Genomic DNA, 18998 nt, shown 5'->3' with positions numbered 1-18998 from the left:
CCCCACGCCAAGACCAGGGAGTCACCTGCCCGCGGCCACGCCTGCCTGCTTCCTGGGGAGCCCTGGTTTCCCGGCAGAGGAGGGGCAGCCCCGCCAGCCCAGCCCCTGGTCTAGAAGGCTGCTCTGGTGGAAGACGGGCCCACGTGGACTATTCTAGAACACGGTGCCCGACAACACTTGTGGTCAGCGTCTGTCCAGCGGCCGAGGGCCGAGGCGCCGGAGCTGACGGCCACAATCGTGGGGATTCTTGCGACCAGAGCGGGTGGCGGGTGGGGATGGAGGCCTGACCGCGGAGCCGGCTGGGCCACGGAGGCCAGCGCAGGGCGCGAGGGGGCTGGGCCGCGGGCTCCCAGGAGGACAACAGGGTCACTGACTCGGAGAAAAGCTTCTCTCCATCGCTTCTGCTGACGGACAGGCTGCACCAGGAAGCCGGCCGGGCTGTCCGCAGCCACTCAGCTCCTTGGTCCCGGCGGCTCCGGGAGCCCCGAGGCTGAGGCCCCGGCACAGAGGCCTGGCCGCCGGGGGCCGCCCCTCACCGAGCGACGCCGACCCCCCTCTCAGCCGCGACCCGGAAGCCGCGAGGGAACTCATTCCTGGGATCTGGGCGGCGTCTCCGGGCTCCTGGCCGGCCACGCCCTCCGCTCTGGGGGACGCCCTGGAGTGACCCCCACGTGGCTGTGACTCAGCCTCCCCAGGGCAGCAGGCCCCGTGGGCGGAACAGCACCCTGGGGACCACGATCCTGCTGGGAGGCCTCCTCCCCCCGGGGCCCCGCCCGGCTCCCAGGCGGCAGCTCGCCTACTCTTGTTCCCCTAAGAGCGACCCAGGACTGAGCTGCCCAGAACCACGGTGCAGCCCGGCCGGCGGGGCTCAGGGGCTGAGCGTCGGCCTGTGAACCAGGAGGTCAGGGTTCGGTTCCGGTCGGGGCACAGGCCCGGGGGGCGGGCTCGATCCCCAGTGTGGGGGGTGCGGGAGGCGGCCGATCCGTGATTCTCTCTCATCACGGATGTCTCTCTCTCCCTCCCTCCCCCCTCCTCTCTGACATCAATAAGAACATATTTAAAAACAAAAACCCACGACGGTGCCTGGACTCCTGAGCTGCCCGAGGCGCCCGGACAAGGGGTATGGGAGCGAGGGGCTGTCTGTCACCAGCCCCTGCCACTCAGCGCTCGCCTCTCCCTGTGGACAATTGCAGGTGTGCCCTGCAGATGCCCGGGACCCCAGTCCCCCCTCTCCCCCGGCCCCGCCTCACGCTGACCGAGCCCGCACACACCTTGCTCCCTGGAGATGTCCGCCTTGTACCAGAACTTGGAGGTGTCCTGCACAAAGCTCACCGTCACCTGCTTCTCACCCGGGTTTTCTGCAAAATGGGGTTGCAATGGGCGCTGTGAGGAGCGCTGTGTCACCAGCTCTCACCTCCCAGGGGCTGAGGGTCGTCCCCCCTGGGCTGATGGGGGTCTGGCACGGGCTGTTGAATAATGGGGGTGAGACACGGAAGTCGGGTCCGGGGAACATCCAACAACGCGTCCTTAGAAAGACGGGGGTTCAGCCGGCCCAAGGGGCTCAGTGGTTGAGCGTCACCTCATGAACCAGGAGGTCAGGGTTCGATTCCCGGTCAAGGCACAGGCCCGGGGGGGGGGGCGGGCTCAATCCCCAGTGGGGGGCGTGCAGGAGGCGGCCGATCCATGATTCTCTCTCATCGTTGATGTTTCTCTCTCCCCCTCTCCCTTCCTCTCTGGAGTCAATAAAAAGTCTCTCTATATTTTAAAAAGAACGGAGTTCTTCCTTCATTTAAAAAAAAAGCAGACAGACAGACGGGCACAAAGCAAGGCGAGCCGTGCTTCCCGGAGCCCAGCTCGTAAGAGTGTGAAAGAACGAACCGGAAACAAATGCGCTTAATTAGAGACCAAAGTTACTTCTCCAGCCCTGGTTCCGAGGGAAGGGGGTCGCCCACGGCAGGTGCTCCTCTCGGGGGCAGGGAGGCTCCCGGGACACGCAGCCGCCGCGGGGAGGGCGGTGGGAGGCGCCCGGCCCGGCACAGAGGCTCCCCGCTTCCCGAGGGCCCCCCCCCAGAGGGACCCACGTACCCGGAGAAGGAGCCGCCGCGGGGAGGACGGTGGGAGGCGCCCGGCCCGGCACAGAGGCTCCCCGCTTCCCGAGGGCCCCCCCCCAGAGGGACCCACGTACCCGGAGAAGGAGACGCCGCCTCGGGGGGCTTGGAGAAGTCGGGGAGCACGCTGGGGAAGGGGATGCTCATGGTGCTCCCGCTGTGGGGGCTGGAGAAGCCGCTGGAGGCTGGAGAGACGGAGCCCAGGGAGCGGTCGCCCTCCGAGGCCCGCTTCTTCTCGGGGAGCGGCGGCTGCCCGGGCCCCCCCGGGGGGAAGGGGGGCAGGAAGCCATTGTCCGCAGTCCCCCCCGGCGCCTCGGGCGACTCCGCCAGCGACAGCGCGGGGCCGTGGAAGGCGGGCGGGAGGTGCGGCCCGTCCTGGCCGGGACCCGGGAACTGGCTGGGGCCCAGGAGGCTCCGGGGGGGCCGGCTGCTCCCAGGCAGGGCCGGCGTGGGTTTGGGGCTGGTGTCCGCCCACGGGTGCTCAGCAGACACGGGGCTGTTCGGGAGGCAAAGCGTCAGGGCAGACGCAGGAAGAACACGAGTCAGACGGCGCGGGCCATGGGCCACGGGCCACCCTCCCACGGCCGGCCACGGCTGCCCGCTGACCTGTCCCTCCGGGAGCCGGGGCCGCTGCTGGAGGAGGCGCAGGAGGCGGCGAAGGCCCGCGGGAAGGGCGGCGCCGAGGGTCTGGGTCCCGCAGGGCTCTCGGACATCCCCACGGAGCGAGCGAGGGCCTCAGGGCTGCCACGTGGCTCTGGAGACAGGGCAGGGGCGGAGACTGTTCTGTCTGCAGGGAGCAGGCCCCCCGACGCCGGCCACACGCGAGTCACGTGGCGTCGGCCCCGCACAGCGCTCGGCAGGGACGCGTGAGCTGCTGTCCTCGCCGTGCAAGCGGGGGACCCGGCGACCCAGGGCCGTGTCACCAACAAGGGCAAGGCCACCTCCCAGCAAGCGCCGCCATGGGAGCCGTGGGAGCCGTGGGAGGGCACACAGCCCACACGCCCCCCCAGCTGGTCACTCAGGTCACTTCCCACCTGAGCACGGTGTTACCCGTGGCGTCTTCACCTGAAGGTGCAACCCGCCCAGCCCCCGTCATGCAGGGGAGAGGCCCTCACAGCTGCCTGTGGGACACCCAGCCCACCCGTCCCACGCATGCCACACGTCCCACGGATCCCACACGTCCCACGCATGCCACACGTCCCACGGATCCCACACGTCCCACGGATCCCACGCGTCCCACGGATCCCACCCGTCCCACGGATCCCACCCATCCCATGGATCCCACAGAAACTCCCACATCCCACTGATGAGAAGCTCATCCACCAGGGGCTGTGCCAGGACCAGGACAGGCCTCCAGGCCACGGATTCTGGGGACGTTTAAAACCATCACGGTCACAACAGCACGACTGAGACCCAAGCTGTTCTGCATTCTGCCCTGGAACGAGGGGCTGTGAGGAGCAGGGACATTAAGAGAGGCCACGAGCCAGTCGACACCACGCTGTGTCTCCAGCCTCAACGTTTCCACGTGGAACGTGTGGAACGGAGGCCAAGCGGAGGCCGTGGTCGGGCGGTGGCAGGCCACAGCTCTGGGGAGACAAAAACTGGGGTTCAGGGCTCAGAGCGAAGGGGCTGCAGAGGCGAGGGACCCTCGGAGCACTGTCTCCCTGCCCGGCATCCTGACTCCCAGGCCCAGGGGCAGAGCCAACGCGGCAACCGGGAGGACAACCAGGAGGAGGCGCTGCCGAGGAGCCAGGCGCGGAGTGTGGGCAGGGCGCTCTCAGCCCGGGACTCAAGGACCCACAGGCCAGAGACGGACGGACAGACACGCAGTTCTGTGGCAAGTCTCTAAAAGGACTGCCCGCCTGGCTGCCCGGCCCGGCTCTGGGCTCAGCTGCAGGGCCTGGGCACCATCAGAGGAGGGCGGGCTCCAGCCTCACGGGAACTTAGGGTGACGCTCCTGGGAGCCGCCTTCTGCGGGGCCTGTGCAGGGCCGGCCGTCTCCGCTCCGGACGGGAAGCCACTGTGGGTTCACAGGCCCTTCCCCGGGTCCGAGAGGGGCCCTTCCCCGGGTCTGCGGGGGGCCCTTCCCCGGGTCCGCGAGGGGCCCTTCCCCGGGTCTGAGAGGGGCCCTTCCCCGGGTCCGAGGGGGGCCCTTCCCCGGGTCTGCGGGGGGCCCTTCCCCGGGTCCGAGAGGGCCCTTCCCCAGGTCCGAGGGGGGCCCTGGGGCAGTGCCCAGCTTCCTGGGTGTGGCCCCCTGGGACGAGCATCGCAGTGTGGGGGACGCCCACCGGGACCCCGCACCTCAGCTCCGACCCCATCGGGGCCCAAGGAGCTTCCTTAGGTCCCTGCACCTCCCCACACAGCTGGCGTGGTCCTGGCCACACCCCCGTCCTCGCCTCCTCCCTTCCCTGCCACACCCGGGGGCGGCCCGGCCTCAGGGTCCTCTGTGTTTGGGACTCTGACCTGCCACTCACCCCCGGGTTCCCGGTGCCCGTGGGTGGCCTGGCCTGGGGACCAGGGCGCCGGCTCCCTCGCCCGGGATGTGGGGAGGAGGCCGTGCCCGGCTTCCCCTTCCCGCACTTCCTGCACCAGAGGGCGCGGGCGGAGGGGTCAGGGCTCCTCCGTGAGTCTATTTTAGGCTCCGGCTTGGGGGGGGGGGCTGGGCCGGATGACGCGGCTCCTGCTGTCCACTGTTTACATCGCGTGCGAGTGACAGGACGGGGGACCCACTGTGCGGAGCCCGCGTCCGCCGGGGCCGGGCACTGAGGGCACAGCCTGTGGCGGACACGGGAGACGCTGGCGCAGGGGCCACACGCACTCACGAAGTCGGGCAGGTGACGTCTTTAAAGACGAACATCAGCGTTTCCGTGTCCCGTGTTCCCGCCCAAAAGCTTACAAAGGTATAAGCCTCACTCGCCTGCCAATCGCTGTGAACTACAAACGGCCACTGAACGCCCATGTGGCCTTTAATGAGAATAAGGTCACGTTACGGAGGCCAAGGGGCCTTGCCTAGGCCCCGCCTGTGAGCCCGACCAACAGGCGTGTTCGTGATAAAGCGTGAGAGTAAGAGCATGTTTCTTCCCTCCTCCTCCCTCCTCCCCTCCCTCCCCCCTCCTCCCGCCCTCCTGTCTGCCATCTGTGGTCTGCGTCCTGCCCCCGCCCTCCGGGCGCCCCAGGGCCGTGCGGTCAGTAGGGGAGCCCGAGCCAGCCCTTCGTCTCCCCTTCGCTGCACTTCAGGGGGAATCTGGGAGGAAGAGCTCTGACCTGGGGTCCTGGTCTGGACTCCCCACCACAGTCCCAGGCCCCAGGGCATGACCTCTGGGACCTCTGGGGTCGCCTGGACAGACCGGGGAGTGGGTCTGCTTGGCTCGGAGCCCCCCCCCCCCCCGGGCCGGTTTTCCTGGGGATTTGCTGTCCCCTTCTCCGCGCTTCTCGCTGCCGCTCCAGATTCTCGCTTTCCAGTGGCCGTGAGGCTCACACACCACGTCCCGGACAAGCAGCCCTTCCTGCTGGCCAGCTACGCGGAGGCCCCGTGAAAGCAGCCTTTGTGCGGGAGGCTGTGGCGTGTTTCAGCCGAGCCCTCATTTTGCAATTCTTCTGTTAATTGTCTGCGAACAAGGAGCCATTTACCAGCCTCTGGGAGGCGGGGGACGGGCCAGCGGCCAGAGGGGCCGGCCGGTGGAGGCCGAGGAGGAGGCGCCATCTCGGGCCTTTCCTGGAGAAACCCCCGTCCCGCGTTCGGGCCACACACAGGCTCACGAGAACACGCACACGCCTTCCCGGCCTCGCCTCCTCTTACAGCCCACGTCACACACACACACGCGTGCTCCACGCGAGGCCCTTCCTGTGAGTCCCCGGAAAGCTTTCTCCTGGACCCGGTCTCAGCCTGTGGGTCCCGACCCCTTTGGGGGTCGAACGACCCTCTCACAGGGGTCGCCTAGGACCATGGGAAAACACGTCTATAATTCCGTACTGTTTTGTGATGAATCACTCTGCTTCAATTATGTTCAATCTGTAACAATGACATTGGGGGTCACAGCATGAGGAGCTGTATTACAGGGGCGCGGCCTCAGGAAGGCTGAGGACCGCTGTTCTAGAAGCATCCGAGGTCCCACTCCCCCGACGGGCTGGGTGTGCGGCCCACAGCACTCGGGGTCCCCGTCTGTGAGGTCCTCATGCAAAAGGGGAGCGATCCTTCAACACCTACGGCCCCTCTCCCTTCCCCCAGTCGCACAAGGACCAGAAAACGCGACCGAATGGCTCCCCCCCCCCCCGCCCCCCCGGACCCTCGCGAGGACGTCCCCTCTGGGAGGAGGCTCACCTCCCGCGGGCAGGCGCCCAGGAATTCCTTCCCTCACAGACTGTCTCCCGGCAACGTCCACAGGCAGGATGGTGCCCGCCTGCCCAGCGAGTCTCCGAGGGGCTGACCAGCCCCTGGCAACCCTGAGAGCGGCCTGGCGCCTGCCTCAGGGAGCTCCCGGGATGCACTCTTCCCTGCCTCTCAGGAGCTGCAGGGGCCGGGGGGCCTAGGCCGAGGATGGGGTGCACCCGAGGCTGGGGGTGCTGAGGGCTCCCAGAGCACCTGGGCCAAGAATGGGGTGCACCCAGAGCTGGGGTGCTGGGGCGGGGAGAGGCCGAGGGGTGGGGCGCACCTGGGGCTGGGGCGCTGGGGCGGGGAGAGGCCTCATCACAGCAAACCTGGCCCAGCCCCTGTGCTCCCTGAGTGCCCTTCCTTCCACGGGGGGAGCACACCCAGGGGCTCGACCGCCTCCCCCAGCTGCAGGCTCTGCGCCCTCAGCAGCTAAGGGAGGCTGCTCCCCATGTCAGAAAGCGGGGGCTGCTGCTTGTAAGGCCCCCAGGACCGCTGAGTCCCCCGGGGCCCCTCCCTGAGACGCCCCCCCCCCGCTGAGTCCCCCGGGGCCCCTCCCTGAGACGCCCCCCACCCCCCGCTGAGTCCCCAGGGACCCGAGTCCCCCTGGAACACGGGACCACACCACGCGTCCCTCCTCAGGTCTGCACTGCGTCCAGCCCAGCTGCACCTCCTGTGGACACGGCTCCCTGTGCCCATGCTCAGCGCCCACGTGCCCCCCACTCCACGCCCAGCACCGGGAAGCTCCCCGGATGCTGACGTGACCGGGCAGTAAAGCAAGACAGGAGGCACGCGCCCCCGACCCACATCCCGGCCTGTCAGTCCTGCCCACCTGGGCCCTGTGGGGACGGGGCACGGGGTGCACATGGGCAGCCCCCCTTCATCCCCGGGTTCGGGGTCCTCGCTACACAAACCCCTCCCTCCCCCGCGAAGCTCCACGCAGAGCCTGGTGCTATTTGGACCCAAAGCCTGTTAATCCCAGACCCGTCGGGAGGCCTGCCCCTCGGGGACACGGGCGCCCCACCCGTGAGCGTGCCCTGCCCCCCCCCCCGATCTATTTATGCGTCTGAGTAAACCCCAGAAGGTTCTGTCCCTGCAGCTACGACCCCCGCTTCCCCCATCGCCGAGGGCCCCGACTCAACCTCCCCAGCGAGCTGCGAGCTGCGAGGGGACCGCCCCTCACAAGGACAGACGAGCAGCAGTGGGACTGACGGACTGACGGACTGACGGACGCCGGGACGGCTCTGCGTCTGCCCTGGGCGATGCACGTGGCCGGGTCCCGAGACCCCGCCCCCAGAGCATTCCAGAAGCGTCTTTATCGTCACCGTCACTGGGTCGCCCAGGAGAGCTGGCTGCCCTGTGCTCTGCCCCTGCCCCCCGTCACCCCCGCCCCTCACACTCCGCCTGCGGGGCCCCGTCCGTCCTGACCTGGCTCCGGCACCCGCCCCTCCCTCTGGGCCGACAGGGGCCACACCAGCACGGCCCTGCCCAGGCGGCTGCCTCGTTGGGCCGATGGGGAGGCGGCACTGGTCCCGACTCCTCAGCGCCGTCCACGCTCCTGGCCGAGGCCGCGGCGCGGGAACAGGGCCGTGAGGTCTGTGGGCGGGTCCGCGGGGCCTGGGAGGAGCGGGTGGAGGAGCTCTCCGCGGTCCTGGGCCTCGGGGTCAAGTCCACGGGTTCCACGGACGGCCGTGCTCCCTCCGCACGGCACTGCCACGACTCCCTCAGCCACGCCGCCCGCCCCCCCCAGATCCACCGCGAGCAGCTTCCCGCCTTTGCCTGCTGTTTCCTTAAACCACAGGGAGGGGAGGCCAGAGACGGAGAAGGCACAGCTTCCGAAAGGGCCTTGAGCGCCACGCTCCGCACGGCCGCGGCTCACGGCTCAGTGTCACGGCTGTGGAGTCACAGGAGGCTCCACGGGGTTAACACCCGGGTCCCTGACACCTCCGCCCACTTTACAAGGACAATCCTGATGTCGGAGGACGGGCTCCAGGCTGCGAGCCCAGGACGTGCGGGGACAGCTGAGCCGCGGGCGCCCCAGGACGGAGCCTCATCCCACGGCCCCCAGGTGCCCCTGTTCTGAGGGCTCCCAGGCCCGGGAGGCCCCTGTCCCGCTGTAGCTGCACTCTTCCCACGCGAGGTCCCTCCCCCACGCCTGCTCCCTCCTCCCTCCCTCCTATCTCCTTCCTTCATCCTCCATCCTCCTCCCTCCTCCCTCCTCCCTCCCGCCTCTGCCTCCCCCACGGCCGCAGGGACATCTGACAGCCAGCGCCTAACTTCACAGCTGCACCACCTGACGGGGAGGGAGCCGTGGGCCTCATCGCCGCTCAGAACGCCCAGACCCTCAGCAGGACGCTCCAAGCTCGGCCGGAACCCCCGCGGCCGTCCTCGCCCGTCCTCGCCCGTCCTCGCCCACCAGGCAGGGTCCCCTCCCTCCGCACGCACACCAGCCGGGGCCTGTGTCTCCCGTGGTGAGAAAGCCACCGCCCTCCTAAGAGACAACTCCACGGCCACAGCGTGCGGGATCCACGGAAACGAGACGGTGCGTGACGGGCAGCGGAGCCCCAGCCACGGGAAACCTGGACAGACGTTACCGCCACTCGGCCCAGAGCGGCCCCCGGCCTCCGGCGGGAGAACAAGCGGGTGACCCTGGCCCCGGGCGTCTCCTCTGGCCACCGCCTGCTCTCCACAAGGCAGTGTTTTGGGGTCCCCCTCTTTGTTATTTATCCCCCTTCCTTCCAGCAGAATCCACCACGTCGGCCGGGTCAGCAGAATCAGAGGCAGCAGGACCCAGACACGGGCCGGCTCGGCCACCCTGTCCCCGCCCCTGCCCCTGCCCAGGCAGCCTGGAGCTCACCGCCCACGGAGGTGGGAAAAGTCGGAGGGGAGACTCAGGGAAGGACCCCACCGCTGCTGGGAGGCGGAGGGGAGGAGCCGGCCCGCCTTGGCCCTGTCCTGGGGGCCCCGGGGCAGGACGGGCCAGGCGCATTTTTTTCATTTTTCTGAATTTCTTGGTTTTAGCAAAAGAATGTGCTGCGCTGGGAAGCCGCCGGCGGCAAGCCCACATCTGTGAGCCAGGCTCTCGCCGGCCGGGAGCCACGCTCAGACAAAGCCGGCTGTCTTCCGAAGCTGCCCCAGCTCCGGGCGGGCGGGCGGGCGGGCGGGCGGGCGGGGCAAGGGACCCGGAGCCTCAGGGACCCCAGCGCTGCCTCCACGGGACAGAGCCCCCTCCTCCCAGTCCTGTCCCCCCTCCTGGCTGCAGACCCCTCCCCCAGATCAGGTTTCAGCATGGGAGCCCGCACGTGGCAGGAGGCTGCTGGTTGGGCGGAGCCTCACCTGGGCACCAGGGCAGATCGTCCAGGGAAGGGCCTGGGGCGTGGGGCGCGGTGGCGGTGCTCTGCCGGCAAGGCCCTGGGTGGCCAGCGGTGTCCCACACGCACTGGGGCAGGGCCCCTCTGCTTCTGCGTCCGGGGGGAGCTGGGGCGTCCCGGGGGGAGCTGGGGCGGGCGCGGGGCAGCCACCTCCCGGAGGCCCATTCAGAGGCGCCTTGAGCACTGGCCGAGGAGGGGCTGGCCTGGGCGGTGTGGGCGGGCTGGCGGTCAGTCCCGGGCAGTGGCTCCGCCCCGCTCAGCTATGTGCTCGCTTCCTCTGGAGTCTTCCCCCTTTTCCTTTCCCCGCCCTCTCATCTCATAAACTCCCAGCCAGCGAAACCCTTTGCTCTTCATTTCAGTCCCGGGCCAGCGCCACCCTGTAGGACACCCAGACCGGCCTGGGGGGTCCCCCACCCAGGACCTGCCCCTCAGGAGCCAGCTCCCCCAAAGTGGGACCTGGCTCCCTGGTCCGATGCTCACAGCGGAGAACCAACCCTCCAGCCGCCACCAGAGTCCGGGTCAGCCCTGCGCCTGCCCCCTGCCCCTGGGTGAGGGCACCGCCCCCCGAGGCCACCCCTGCCTGAGGGCTGGGAACCTTCCACCTGCCCCTGCCCTGCTCTTCCTGGCCCAGGTGGACTCCAACACCCTGCCCAGAGCCACCTGCAGGCTCTCACCTGCACTGAGCCCAGCACCGGCTGGGACCCCCTCACCAGCAGGCTGCTGGCCATCTAAACACACACTGGCCCTTTCCTCCCTTCTCTGCTCATATTCTGCCCTCTCTCTGAAAGGTCAGCCCCTGCAAACCAGCTGGTGAAGAACTCCTATACATTCATCAAAACCCATTTCAAATGGCCCCCACTGCTCTAGGACTTGGGACCCTGCCCCTCAGTCAGCATGCGCTCCATTCCGGAGGCCTGGACAAGTCCCTGGAGCAGAAGAGGGGCTCTGCCAGGTGTGTGGCCTTCGGGATGGAAGCCTTCCTCGGTTTACCCCCAAGCCCAGCGCGGAGCGGGCACCCACCCTCGCCTCACCTGCCTCCTGGTTGGGCAGCCCCACCCACCACCAGCTCCCAGTGCTGACACCACCCCCGCCCTCCCAGGACACGGTCCACCCCCCTCCCAGCCGGCACCGCCTCCCACACATTCGGAATGGGCCCAGGCGGTGCCCAGGCAGCAGCCCCGTGCAGCCCGGCCCACGGCCAGGGCAGGGCCAGGAAGAGCCCAGGACCCCCCGCGGTCGCAGCACTTCCTCTGCTTGTTTGTTTCCTGTGTCTCGCTTGGGGCAGAGGCTGTCGGAAATGCAGGCTCAGCGAGGGCGGCCAGCTTTCCCACGCCCCTCACTGCTGATGGGAGGAAGGCGAGCGGAGCGCCAGGCCCAGGAAGGGCTGGGACAGACGGACGGACAGACAGACAGACGGCGCTCCTCGTGGGCAGCAGCCACGGGGGGAGGGGTGTGCTCCGCGAGGGGCAGCTTTGCTGGTGCAAGTCACACGCGGCCCACGGGGCCGGGTCTCATCCGCAGCGGGGACGCCACAGGCCCCGGCTGGTCGCCACGGACGAGCGCGCAGCCTGAGCCGCCAGGCGGCCTCCGCACAGGCCCCCGGGGACCAGGCGCGGCCTCCCCGAGGGTCAGGCGCTCTCCGGTCCCTCACCCACGACTGACATCGGAAAACGAGGCCAACGTCTCACCGCGGCCTCTCCACGAGACGCCGCGTCACCGGGAGCGAGACGGGACGGACAACAGTGAGCCGCCCAGAGGGGGATGCGGCCGGGCCCCCCCTGCCCCCCGGGGCGCAGCCACTGCAGGTGGGAGCCCAGGGCCACTCCAGGCACAGCCTGGGACCCTCCCACCGACGGACAGGCAACCTGGGGCCCTGAGGTGAGGCCTAGACTGCTCAGCCATGAGGGGAGCCAGGGGGAGGGGGACAGGGGCGGGGGGAGGGAGGAGAGAAGGAAATCTCCACAGGCAGAGGCCTCAGGAAGGCCGGCTGTCCGGGTGCGAGAAGGTGGGAGCTGTGGGGGATCAGGAGGCAGACCCGTTGCCTAAGGTGCCTGGAGAGGGCGCAGGGAAGGGGGGAGTGTCCCCTGGGTGCCCCCTCCTGGCCCAGCCATCCTAAGGCACCAGCAGGACAGTGCTCCACGCCCGCCCAGCCCCTGGCATGCCCGCAGGCCCATGGGTCCCGGGGGGCTCTGTCTGCCTGGTGCCACTCAGTGAAGGGACCCAGGTTCCCCCACGACAGGCGCGTCCAGGAGGGCGGGGCCGGGACAGAGAGGGCGGGGCCGGGACAGAGAGGGCGCCTCCGTGACCCACACGCACGACAAACGAAGAGGAATCTTAGAAGCCCCAGTGACCAGGCCTCAGCCAGAGCCTGGGCCACTCTGCACCCTCCTCCCCCTGCCCCCCCCCCCCCCATCCCGGGAGCTGCTTGTCCAGCACCGGGAGGCCCTGCTAGGATCCAACTCCACGGTCGCAGAGAAGGAGCTGCAGACAGACAGACAGACCTCAGCGGCGCCCGCGTCACGCGGCCCCACCTCCTGCCCCCCAGGAGGCCCCGGCAGCTGCCCCTCCTGCACCGTCCTCTCCCGCCCTGCCCCCGCACGCCCTCCCCAAGGCCCTGCCTTTTCTCAAAAGGATGGCGTTCTCCTGGCTTTGGGGTTTTTACAAGCTCCCTCTTCCTCTACACGTGCATGTGTGTAAACACGCAGGAAGCCACGAAGACCTCGACCAGGCACAGCCGTGACCACACATACACACACATACACACGGTGCACACATGGTACACACACACATACACACACACACACACACGGGGGCCAGCAGGTTCCACTGTGAACACCCCAAGGCTCCGACAGGCTGGGCCACACCAGTCACCAGGGTGAGCCTGGCGCCCCGTCCACACCCCGACCTTCCGTGACTCAGGAGGCTGACCCTCCTCGGCTCCACCCCCACCTCCTCCCCAGGGAGTCCCGCGGCCTGCCCTCCCTCCGGGCTGCGAGGGTGCCGTCCGCACGGGGCCCGGCTCAGAGGCCTGGGAAGAGGACAGCCCGCAGGGCGCTGGCGGGCACTCCCAGGGGGGACACCCCCAGGTTTACAGGCAGGGCCGCCCACACATCGCCTGTCCCAGCGGCGGCCTGACCCCCAGGCGCCCTGAGACCAGGCGCCCTCTGTGGGTCCCGGATCCCAGTGCCTGCTCCTCCCACCCAGGCTCAGCCACGCGGCCAGCACCCCCGGGAGGGTCTGCAATCCAAAACTCATCTCACTCCCATGTGCACGAGCGAAGTCTCCCTTCACGGCCGAGCCGGCCCAGCGAGCAGTCATTTTTGCTCGTTCGCAGACGCCCAGCAGCGCCCGCACAGGGCAGGACGGTGAGCTCGGGGCGCCCACGCCGGCCGCCCTGTCCTGGTCCCCCACCTCCCTCCCGCCCGCGGGCTCAGAGCCAGGACGGCAGACACTGAGCGGACCCCGCGGGTCCATCAGAGTGACGGCCCGGTGCCGAGCGGCCGGAACGTCCAGAGGGGCGACAGGAGGTGCTCCCCAGCTCAGAGACAGGCCCCCTCAGCCACAGCAGCAGCAGCAGCAGGGCCCTGGCCGCCCGGGGGTGGCACGCACGGGGACGCGGCGCCTGTGTGGCTCGGTGTCGGACCGAGAGCTGTCCCTCGCCCCCCCCGCCCGCCCGCCTGCCTCTGCGGCTCATTTTCACACAGTTTCCAGCCGGCACCTTCCCTTTCCCGTGTTCCACCGGGGGGTGGGGAGGGGGTGACAGGAGCTGCCCCACCCCAGCCTGTGGGTCTCCACCCAGGGGGCCTGCCCAGGTCGCACACGCCACCGTCCCACCGGCTCCAGCCCCTGGCAGACATTCTCAGTCACATCACGAGGTGCCAAAGAGCGAGTCCGCAGGGAGGGGTGCAGGCCTGGCAGAATGTTCCGTGCCAGGCTTTGAGGACTGACCCCTTCTTCTGAAAACAAAACCACAGCCTCGCCCGCAAGTGCCTCTCCCCGGACGGGCACGGGGTCTCCTTGCTTCCTGGGGAAGGCGCGGCAGGGGGCTGAGCACCCCATCGCCGGCAGGTAACACTCCGCCTGCCCCGCCCGGGCCCCTGACACGCGGCGTGGAGCCCTCCAGAGGCTGCCCACCCCAGCCGCGGCCACGCCCCTGGAAGCTAGAGGGCAGGGCCCAGTGTCGAGGACACAGGAGCCAGGACAGGTCAGGGCACTGGGCGTGGCGAGGGCTGCCTCACCGCCTGAGCGCGGGGCCCCTTCCTCTTAAAGGGGGTCCCGTGTCTTCTCCCAACTCCGCGCTGCGCCCGCTGCCTGGCCGCCGAGGCCACTGTGACCTTCCCCAGGGGCCCGCCTCACAGACGCCCCACAGACACGCAGCCGCACTGGGCGGCAGGCGGAGACGCGTCGCCGATGCCACCCTCACCCTCGCTGAGACGTGGCACACACAGGAGACGCGCCTGGAGCGGGGGGGGGGGCGGCCCTTACCGTGAGCCGCTCGGTACAGGCTGCTGGCGCTGCCCATCGGGGGCCCGGGCGGGCTGAAGGCGGGGTGGTGCGGGGGCGTGGTCACTGGAAGAGACGCAGGGTGAGCAGGGCCGTGTCCCGGAGGCAGGGCGGGGACCGGGGTGCCCTTCCCTCCGTCCTCACCATACGGCGTCAGCGGAGACACGGGGAACGCCGGGGTGGGTGACGCGGAGCCGCTGCCAGTCTTGCTCGGAGAGAAGACCCTGCCGTCGACCACACATTCACCAAGGTTTGTGGGACGCGCGGGAGTCACCGTCTGAAAGCCACACGGCCGGGAGGCCGCCCTCCAGTCAGCATCTGAGGGTGGGGACGGGGGACGGGGACGGGGCTGGCTCCCCACCCACAGCCCCACCCGTGGGTCAGGGGCCGAGTGATTGAGAGTCGGCAGCCGCACCCCTGGGCCCCCCACCGCACCCCTGCCGCTCAGGAGCCCCTGGGGGGCGGGCGGGCGGGCGGGGAGGCCGGTGGGGGATGGGCTGCGGTGGGGGTGCCGTACCTCCTTGGCATCTGCTGGCGACAGGAAAGGCGCCCGGCCCGGAGCCTGCTCTACGCCCAGGGGTGTCCCCCACCCGCACTGGGAGAAGGCCGGCCCCCCAGTGTGGTTGTCGTACTGGCCGAGGCTCGGCTTCCGGAGCCTTCTGCGCAGCAGCTCGTCGCCCGGGGAGCCTGTGAGGAGAGACACACGGCTGCCCAACACTCCTGAGAGACACGCCTGCTTCCTGTCCACCTCCCGGGCCGGCGCCAGAGGGACTGTCTGCTCCGCGTCTGGAACTGTCTGCACACAGTAGGTGCTCAGGAGACACGGGGAGAAGGGACGCTGACCCAGTGACAGTGGGAGCCCCAGGGCCGGGCACAGGGAGGGGGGAGCCCCAGGGTCGGGCACAGGGAGGTGAAGGCCCGGGTATGAGACTCCTGCCTCCTGAACGAGCCCCTCTCCCCGGAACTGAGCTGCCTGGCTGGTGGGGGCAGGAGGGGTCTGAGGGAGGCGTCTCGCCATGTCCCGCTCGCATGTCCCGCTCCTACGTCGTAACTATCGCGGAAGGCGCAGACGGAAAGGCCCGCACGGGGAGGGGCTGGGACCCGCTGACAGGGGCCGGGCCGGCTCCCGTTCCTCCCGCGCATTTGAGTCTCTCCTTTGTCACCTGCCCCCCAACCGCGTGACTCACTGGCCTCCTCACACACGTCACCTCAGCAATCACAGCGCCACGGGGTCCCGGGCCGCCCACCCTCGGGCCCACCTCCTGTTTTCATGCTTAGGAATGCGAGGGGGTTTCCAGAACCCTCCATGGTGCCGGGTAACACGGGGAGATGCTCACGGCTTTCGTACGAAGTCGGAGCTGTGGCTCCTGGCCGGTCCCTGCCGCCCTCGTCCTGACCTCTAACCTCCACCCACCTGATCAGGTGAGTGAGTTGTTCTCCCGGGAGCCCTAAGGGGCTCCTCTCTCTACCCGGACATGGAGCCCCCCCACCCCCGGGGGCCGTCCTCCAGCCGCCTCACACCTGCGGGCGGCTCCTCGGCCGTGAACGAACTGCCTGCAGGTGTCCAAACAGACCCCGTGCCTGGGCGCTCACGCACGCGATTCCGTGGCCAGAAAGTTAAACAGCTCAACTGTCCGTCACCAAGGAGCGGACAGCCGCCCCCAACGGCCGTTCACACACGGAATATTGCTCAGCCCTGAGCAGGGACGAGCTCTGACCCACGACGATGCAGGGAAGTGGGAAACATGATGCTAGTGAGGGGCTCGGACCTGCCCACTCTGCCTGCTGTGCCCACTCTGCCTGCTGTGCCCGCTCTGCCTGCCCTCTGCCCGCTCTGCCTGCTGTGCCCACTCTGCCTGCTGTGCCCACTCTGCCTGCTGTGCCCGCTCTGCCTGCCCTCTGCCCGCTCTGCCTGCTGTGCCCTCTGCCCGCTGTGCCCTCTGCCCGCTGTGCCCTCTGCCTGCTGTGCCCGCTCTGCCCGCTGTGCCCTGTGCCTGCTGTGCCCGCTCTGCCCGCTGTGCCCTCTGCCTGCTGTGCCCGCTCTGCCCGCTGTGCCCTCTGCCCGCTGTGCCCTCTGCCTGCTGTGCCCCCTCTGCCTGCTGTGCCCCCTCTGCCTGCCCTTTGCCCGCTCTGCCTGCCTGAGGCCAACAGCCAGGCCTGTGTCTGGGCCACCTGTGGCTCGGGGTCAGCTGTGCACAGCCTTCCTGCCAGAAGGTCAAGGTCATTCCCGAATGCCACAAGGGTCTGAGGACTGGCGTCCGGTTTGCTGAGACGGAACCTGCCGGCGTGACCCCGGTTCTGAGCACGACGCCCCCTGAAGGCCGTGCTTCCTGCCACGGGGAGCAGAGGGCTGAGGGCTCCGCAGCTGAACTTGCGGGCGAGTGAGCAGGCGCGGAGAACGCTGCTGGTCTGGGGCCGAGGGTCACGTCCTTCCCTTCAAACGCCACGGAGTCCTTTTATATAAAGGAACTGAGATTCTCTCAAAGCAAAATTCCAGCTCCGGCCCCGGCCGGTGCTCAGTCCGCGGGAACGTCATCCCGCACCCCCAAGGGTTGCGGGTGCGATTCCTGGGCACACGCCTGGGCAGGGCTTCGATCTCTGGTTGGGGCACATGCAGGAGGCAGCGATCCATGTTCTCTCTCCCTTCCTCTCTCTAAAAAGCAGTAATAATATTAAAAATCTTTCAAAGGAACATTCCAGGAACGAAAGTGGCGAGTTTCCCAAACGATTTCAGCGCGAGCCGCGGAGCAGACACCCCAGCCCCCGCGCTCTGTCCCGCATCACCTCGAGGATGAGGAGTCCCTGGGGACTGCGTTCCACCAACGGGAAAACCACGAAGCTAAAGCCCCTGGGTGGTCCTCAGCCCTGACCTCCCCGCCCCCGTCCGCACGGTAGGTCACTGCCTGTCCACTACGGTCCTCTGCCTTCCCAGGTCCAGCGGCTGGGCAGGACGGCCGACCGGTCCTTCCCCCACATCTCGGGGACGAGGGCCCTGCAGCCCCGGCTCCCTGAGCATGGGCCGCTCGGCTGCAAGGGTGCACCCAGGGTCCCCACGAGGCTGCACTGCCCTGTGCTGGGCCCTGGAGCTCGCGCCCTGGATTCCGCCACCTCAGCCCCTGCTCTCCTGGACCTGCCTCTCTCCCCACCGTCCCTCCGCACGCCCCCTCCACCCACTGGCAGGGCCGTCTGCCCGGCGCTCAGCCACCTGCTCCTGCAGGGCAGCTCGGGGCCTCTCACCACCAGGATGGGGCCCCAGGGTACGCACAGGGCCAGCTTCCACCTCCACCCCCACTCCGTCCGAGGCCACGCTGCAGAACACGACGCGTGAGCGTGCGCCCGGGAAACGCCAGCTCACCTTGCTGCCCGGGGGGCCGGCCGGGGTCCCCTCCTCTGTCCTGCAGGCGGCCGCTGGCCCGGGGCCCGCCCCCCACGCCGTCTGGGGCCGAGGGGCTGCTGGCCAGGCTGCCCAGCTTGTTCATGTGGGTGGGGAGGGGCTCGAAGGTGGGGTCCAGCTCCAGGATCAGCCTGTTGAGCTGGTCGATGGACTGGTCGATGTCCAGGGTGGGGGAGCCCGGGGAGGGGTCCGGGCCGGGCTCCGGGCCAGTCCCGTTGACGGCGCTGACGCCTGGGAGGCTGGCTTTGCCGGCTCTGCCGGGAGTGGGCCGCTGGGTTTCAGGGGTGTGTGGTCCGGGGCCTGTGGCCACCCTGCTGCTGGCCCCCCGGGTGGGGATGACCGGGAGCCCGGGCTGGGCCGGCACCCCGCGGGCGCTGTCCCCCGTGCCTCGGGCCACAAGCCGGGCCTCCCCGTCAGAGGCGAAGCTGTACTGGTGGGTGGCCACCATCTGCTGCTGGCGCACCCAGGTCTGCGTGGAGTAGCCGCTCGGCTCGTAGGCCGGCATCTGGGCCAGCGCGCAGGGCGCCCGGAGCTCGGGCGGCGGCGGCTTGGGCTCGCAGCTCCCGAACGCCTCCCGGGCGAACAGGGGCTCCCCGCCGAGGCCCAGGTCCGGGACGGGGGCGCCGTGCGGGTCCTCCCCGGCGCTGCTGCCGAACCCGTCCGACAGGAGCGAGTTGTGGCTGCTCTGGTGGCCGGCGAAGGGGCCCAGGGCGGCCGCCGGGTGTCCCTCCGAGGAGGAGAGGGTCCCCACGCTGTCCACGCTGCGCAGGTCATGGCTGGGCACCTCGTCGTCCAGGATGTCCGTCTCCCGGTCCTTCGGCGCGGCGGCGTCCCCGTTCACGTGGACCTGGGCCGGCACGACGTGACGCGTCCCGCTGATCTTGCTACAAGCATCGGTCATGTCCTTGACGGGGCTTCCGGAATCTTCCAGGCCAAAGCCACTGAGCAGCTGGTCCAGCTCGGCCTTCTCCTGGGGGCTCAGGCCCCGCGGGGGTCCCGGGGCCAGGGGCTCCTCCGTCCGGTCCGTCCGCGCCGAGGCCGTGGAGTGGCCGGAGTCGCTGCTCACCGACAGGGTGTGGTCGCCGTGGTCCGGGCTGCTGGCGGCGGGGACGCCGGGGTCCAGGGCGCTCTTCTTCCGCACCTTGGCGTACAGGCTGCCGTCCACGGGGCCCTGCGTGTGCAGCACTGGGGGAGGGAACAGAGAGGCCGTCAGTCCCGGGGGACGGGGCCCTGGGAATGGGGTGGGCATCCGC

The 18998-nt window shown here is 69.3% G+C and overlaps 1 protein-coding gene across 6 annotated transcripts in view; it reads right to left on the bottom strand.

The window, feature by feature from the left end:
* TNS3 (tensin 3) overlaps positions 1-18998 on the bottom strand; it is a 98346-nt gene that overhangs the window by 10039 nt on the left and 69309 nt on the right. For 5 of the 6 annotated variants that reach the window (XM_059655959.1, XM_059655955.1, XM_059655958.1 and 2 more), the window contains 7 exons: positions 17707-18930; positions 14869-15038; positions 14496-14628; positions 14334-14417; positions 2715-2862; positions 2186-2604; positions 1272-1358 (listed from right to left, as the gene is read on the bottom strand). In XM_059655959.1, coding sequence (XP_059511942.1) covers positions 1272-1358; positions 2186-2604; positions 2715-2862; positions 14334-14417; positions 14496-14628; positions 14869-15038; positions 17707-18930 — 2265 coding nt within the window. The remainder of the gene's footprint in view (positions 1-1271; positions 1359-2185; positions 2605-2714; positions 2863-14333; positions 14418-14495; positions 14629-14868; positions 15039-17706; positions 18931-18998) is intronic. The other variant, XM_059655957.1, reaches the window with a different exon arrangement.

This window comes from Myotis daubentonii, chromosome 10 (assembly GCF_963259705.1).
Source record: "Myotis daubentonii chromosome 10, mMyoDau2.1, whole genome shotgun sequence".
Taxonomy (NCBI): Eukaryota; Metazoa; Chordata; class Mammalia; order Chiroptera; family Vespertilionidae; genus Myotis; species Myotis daubentonii.
This window is presented reverse-complemented; position numbering and strand designations above follow the sequence as displayed.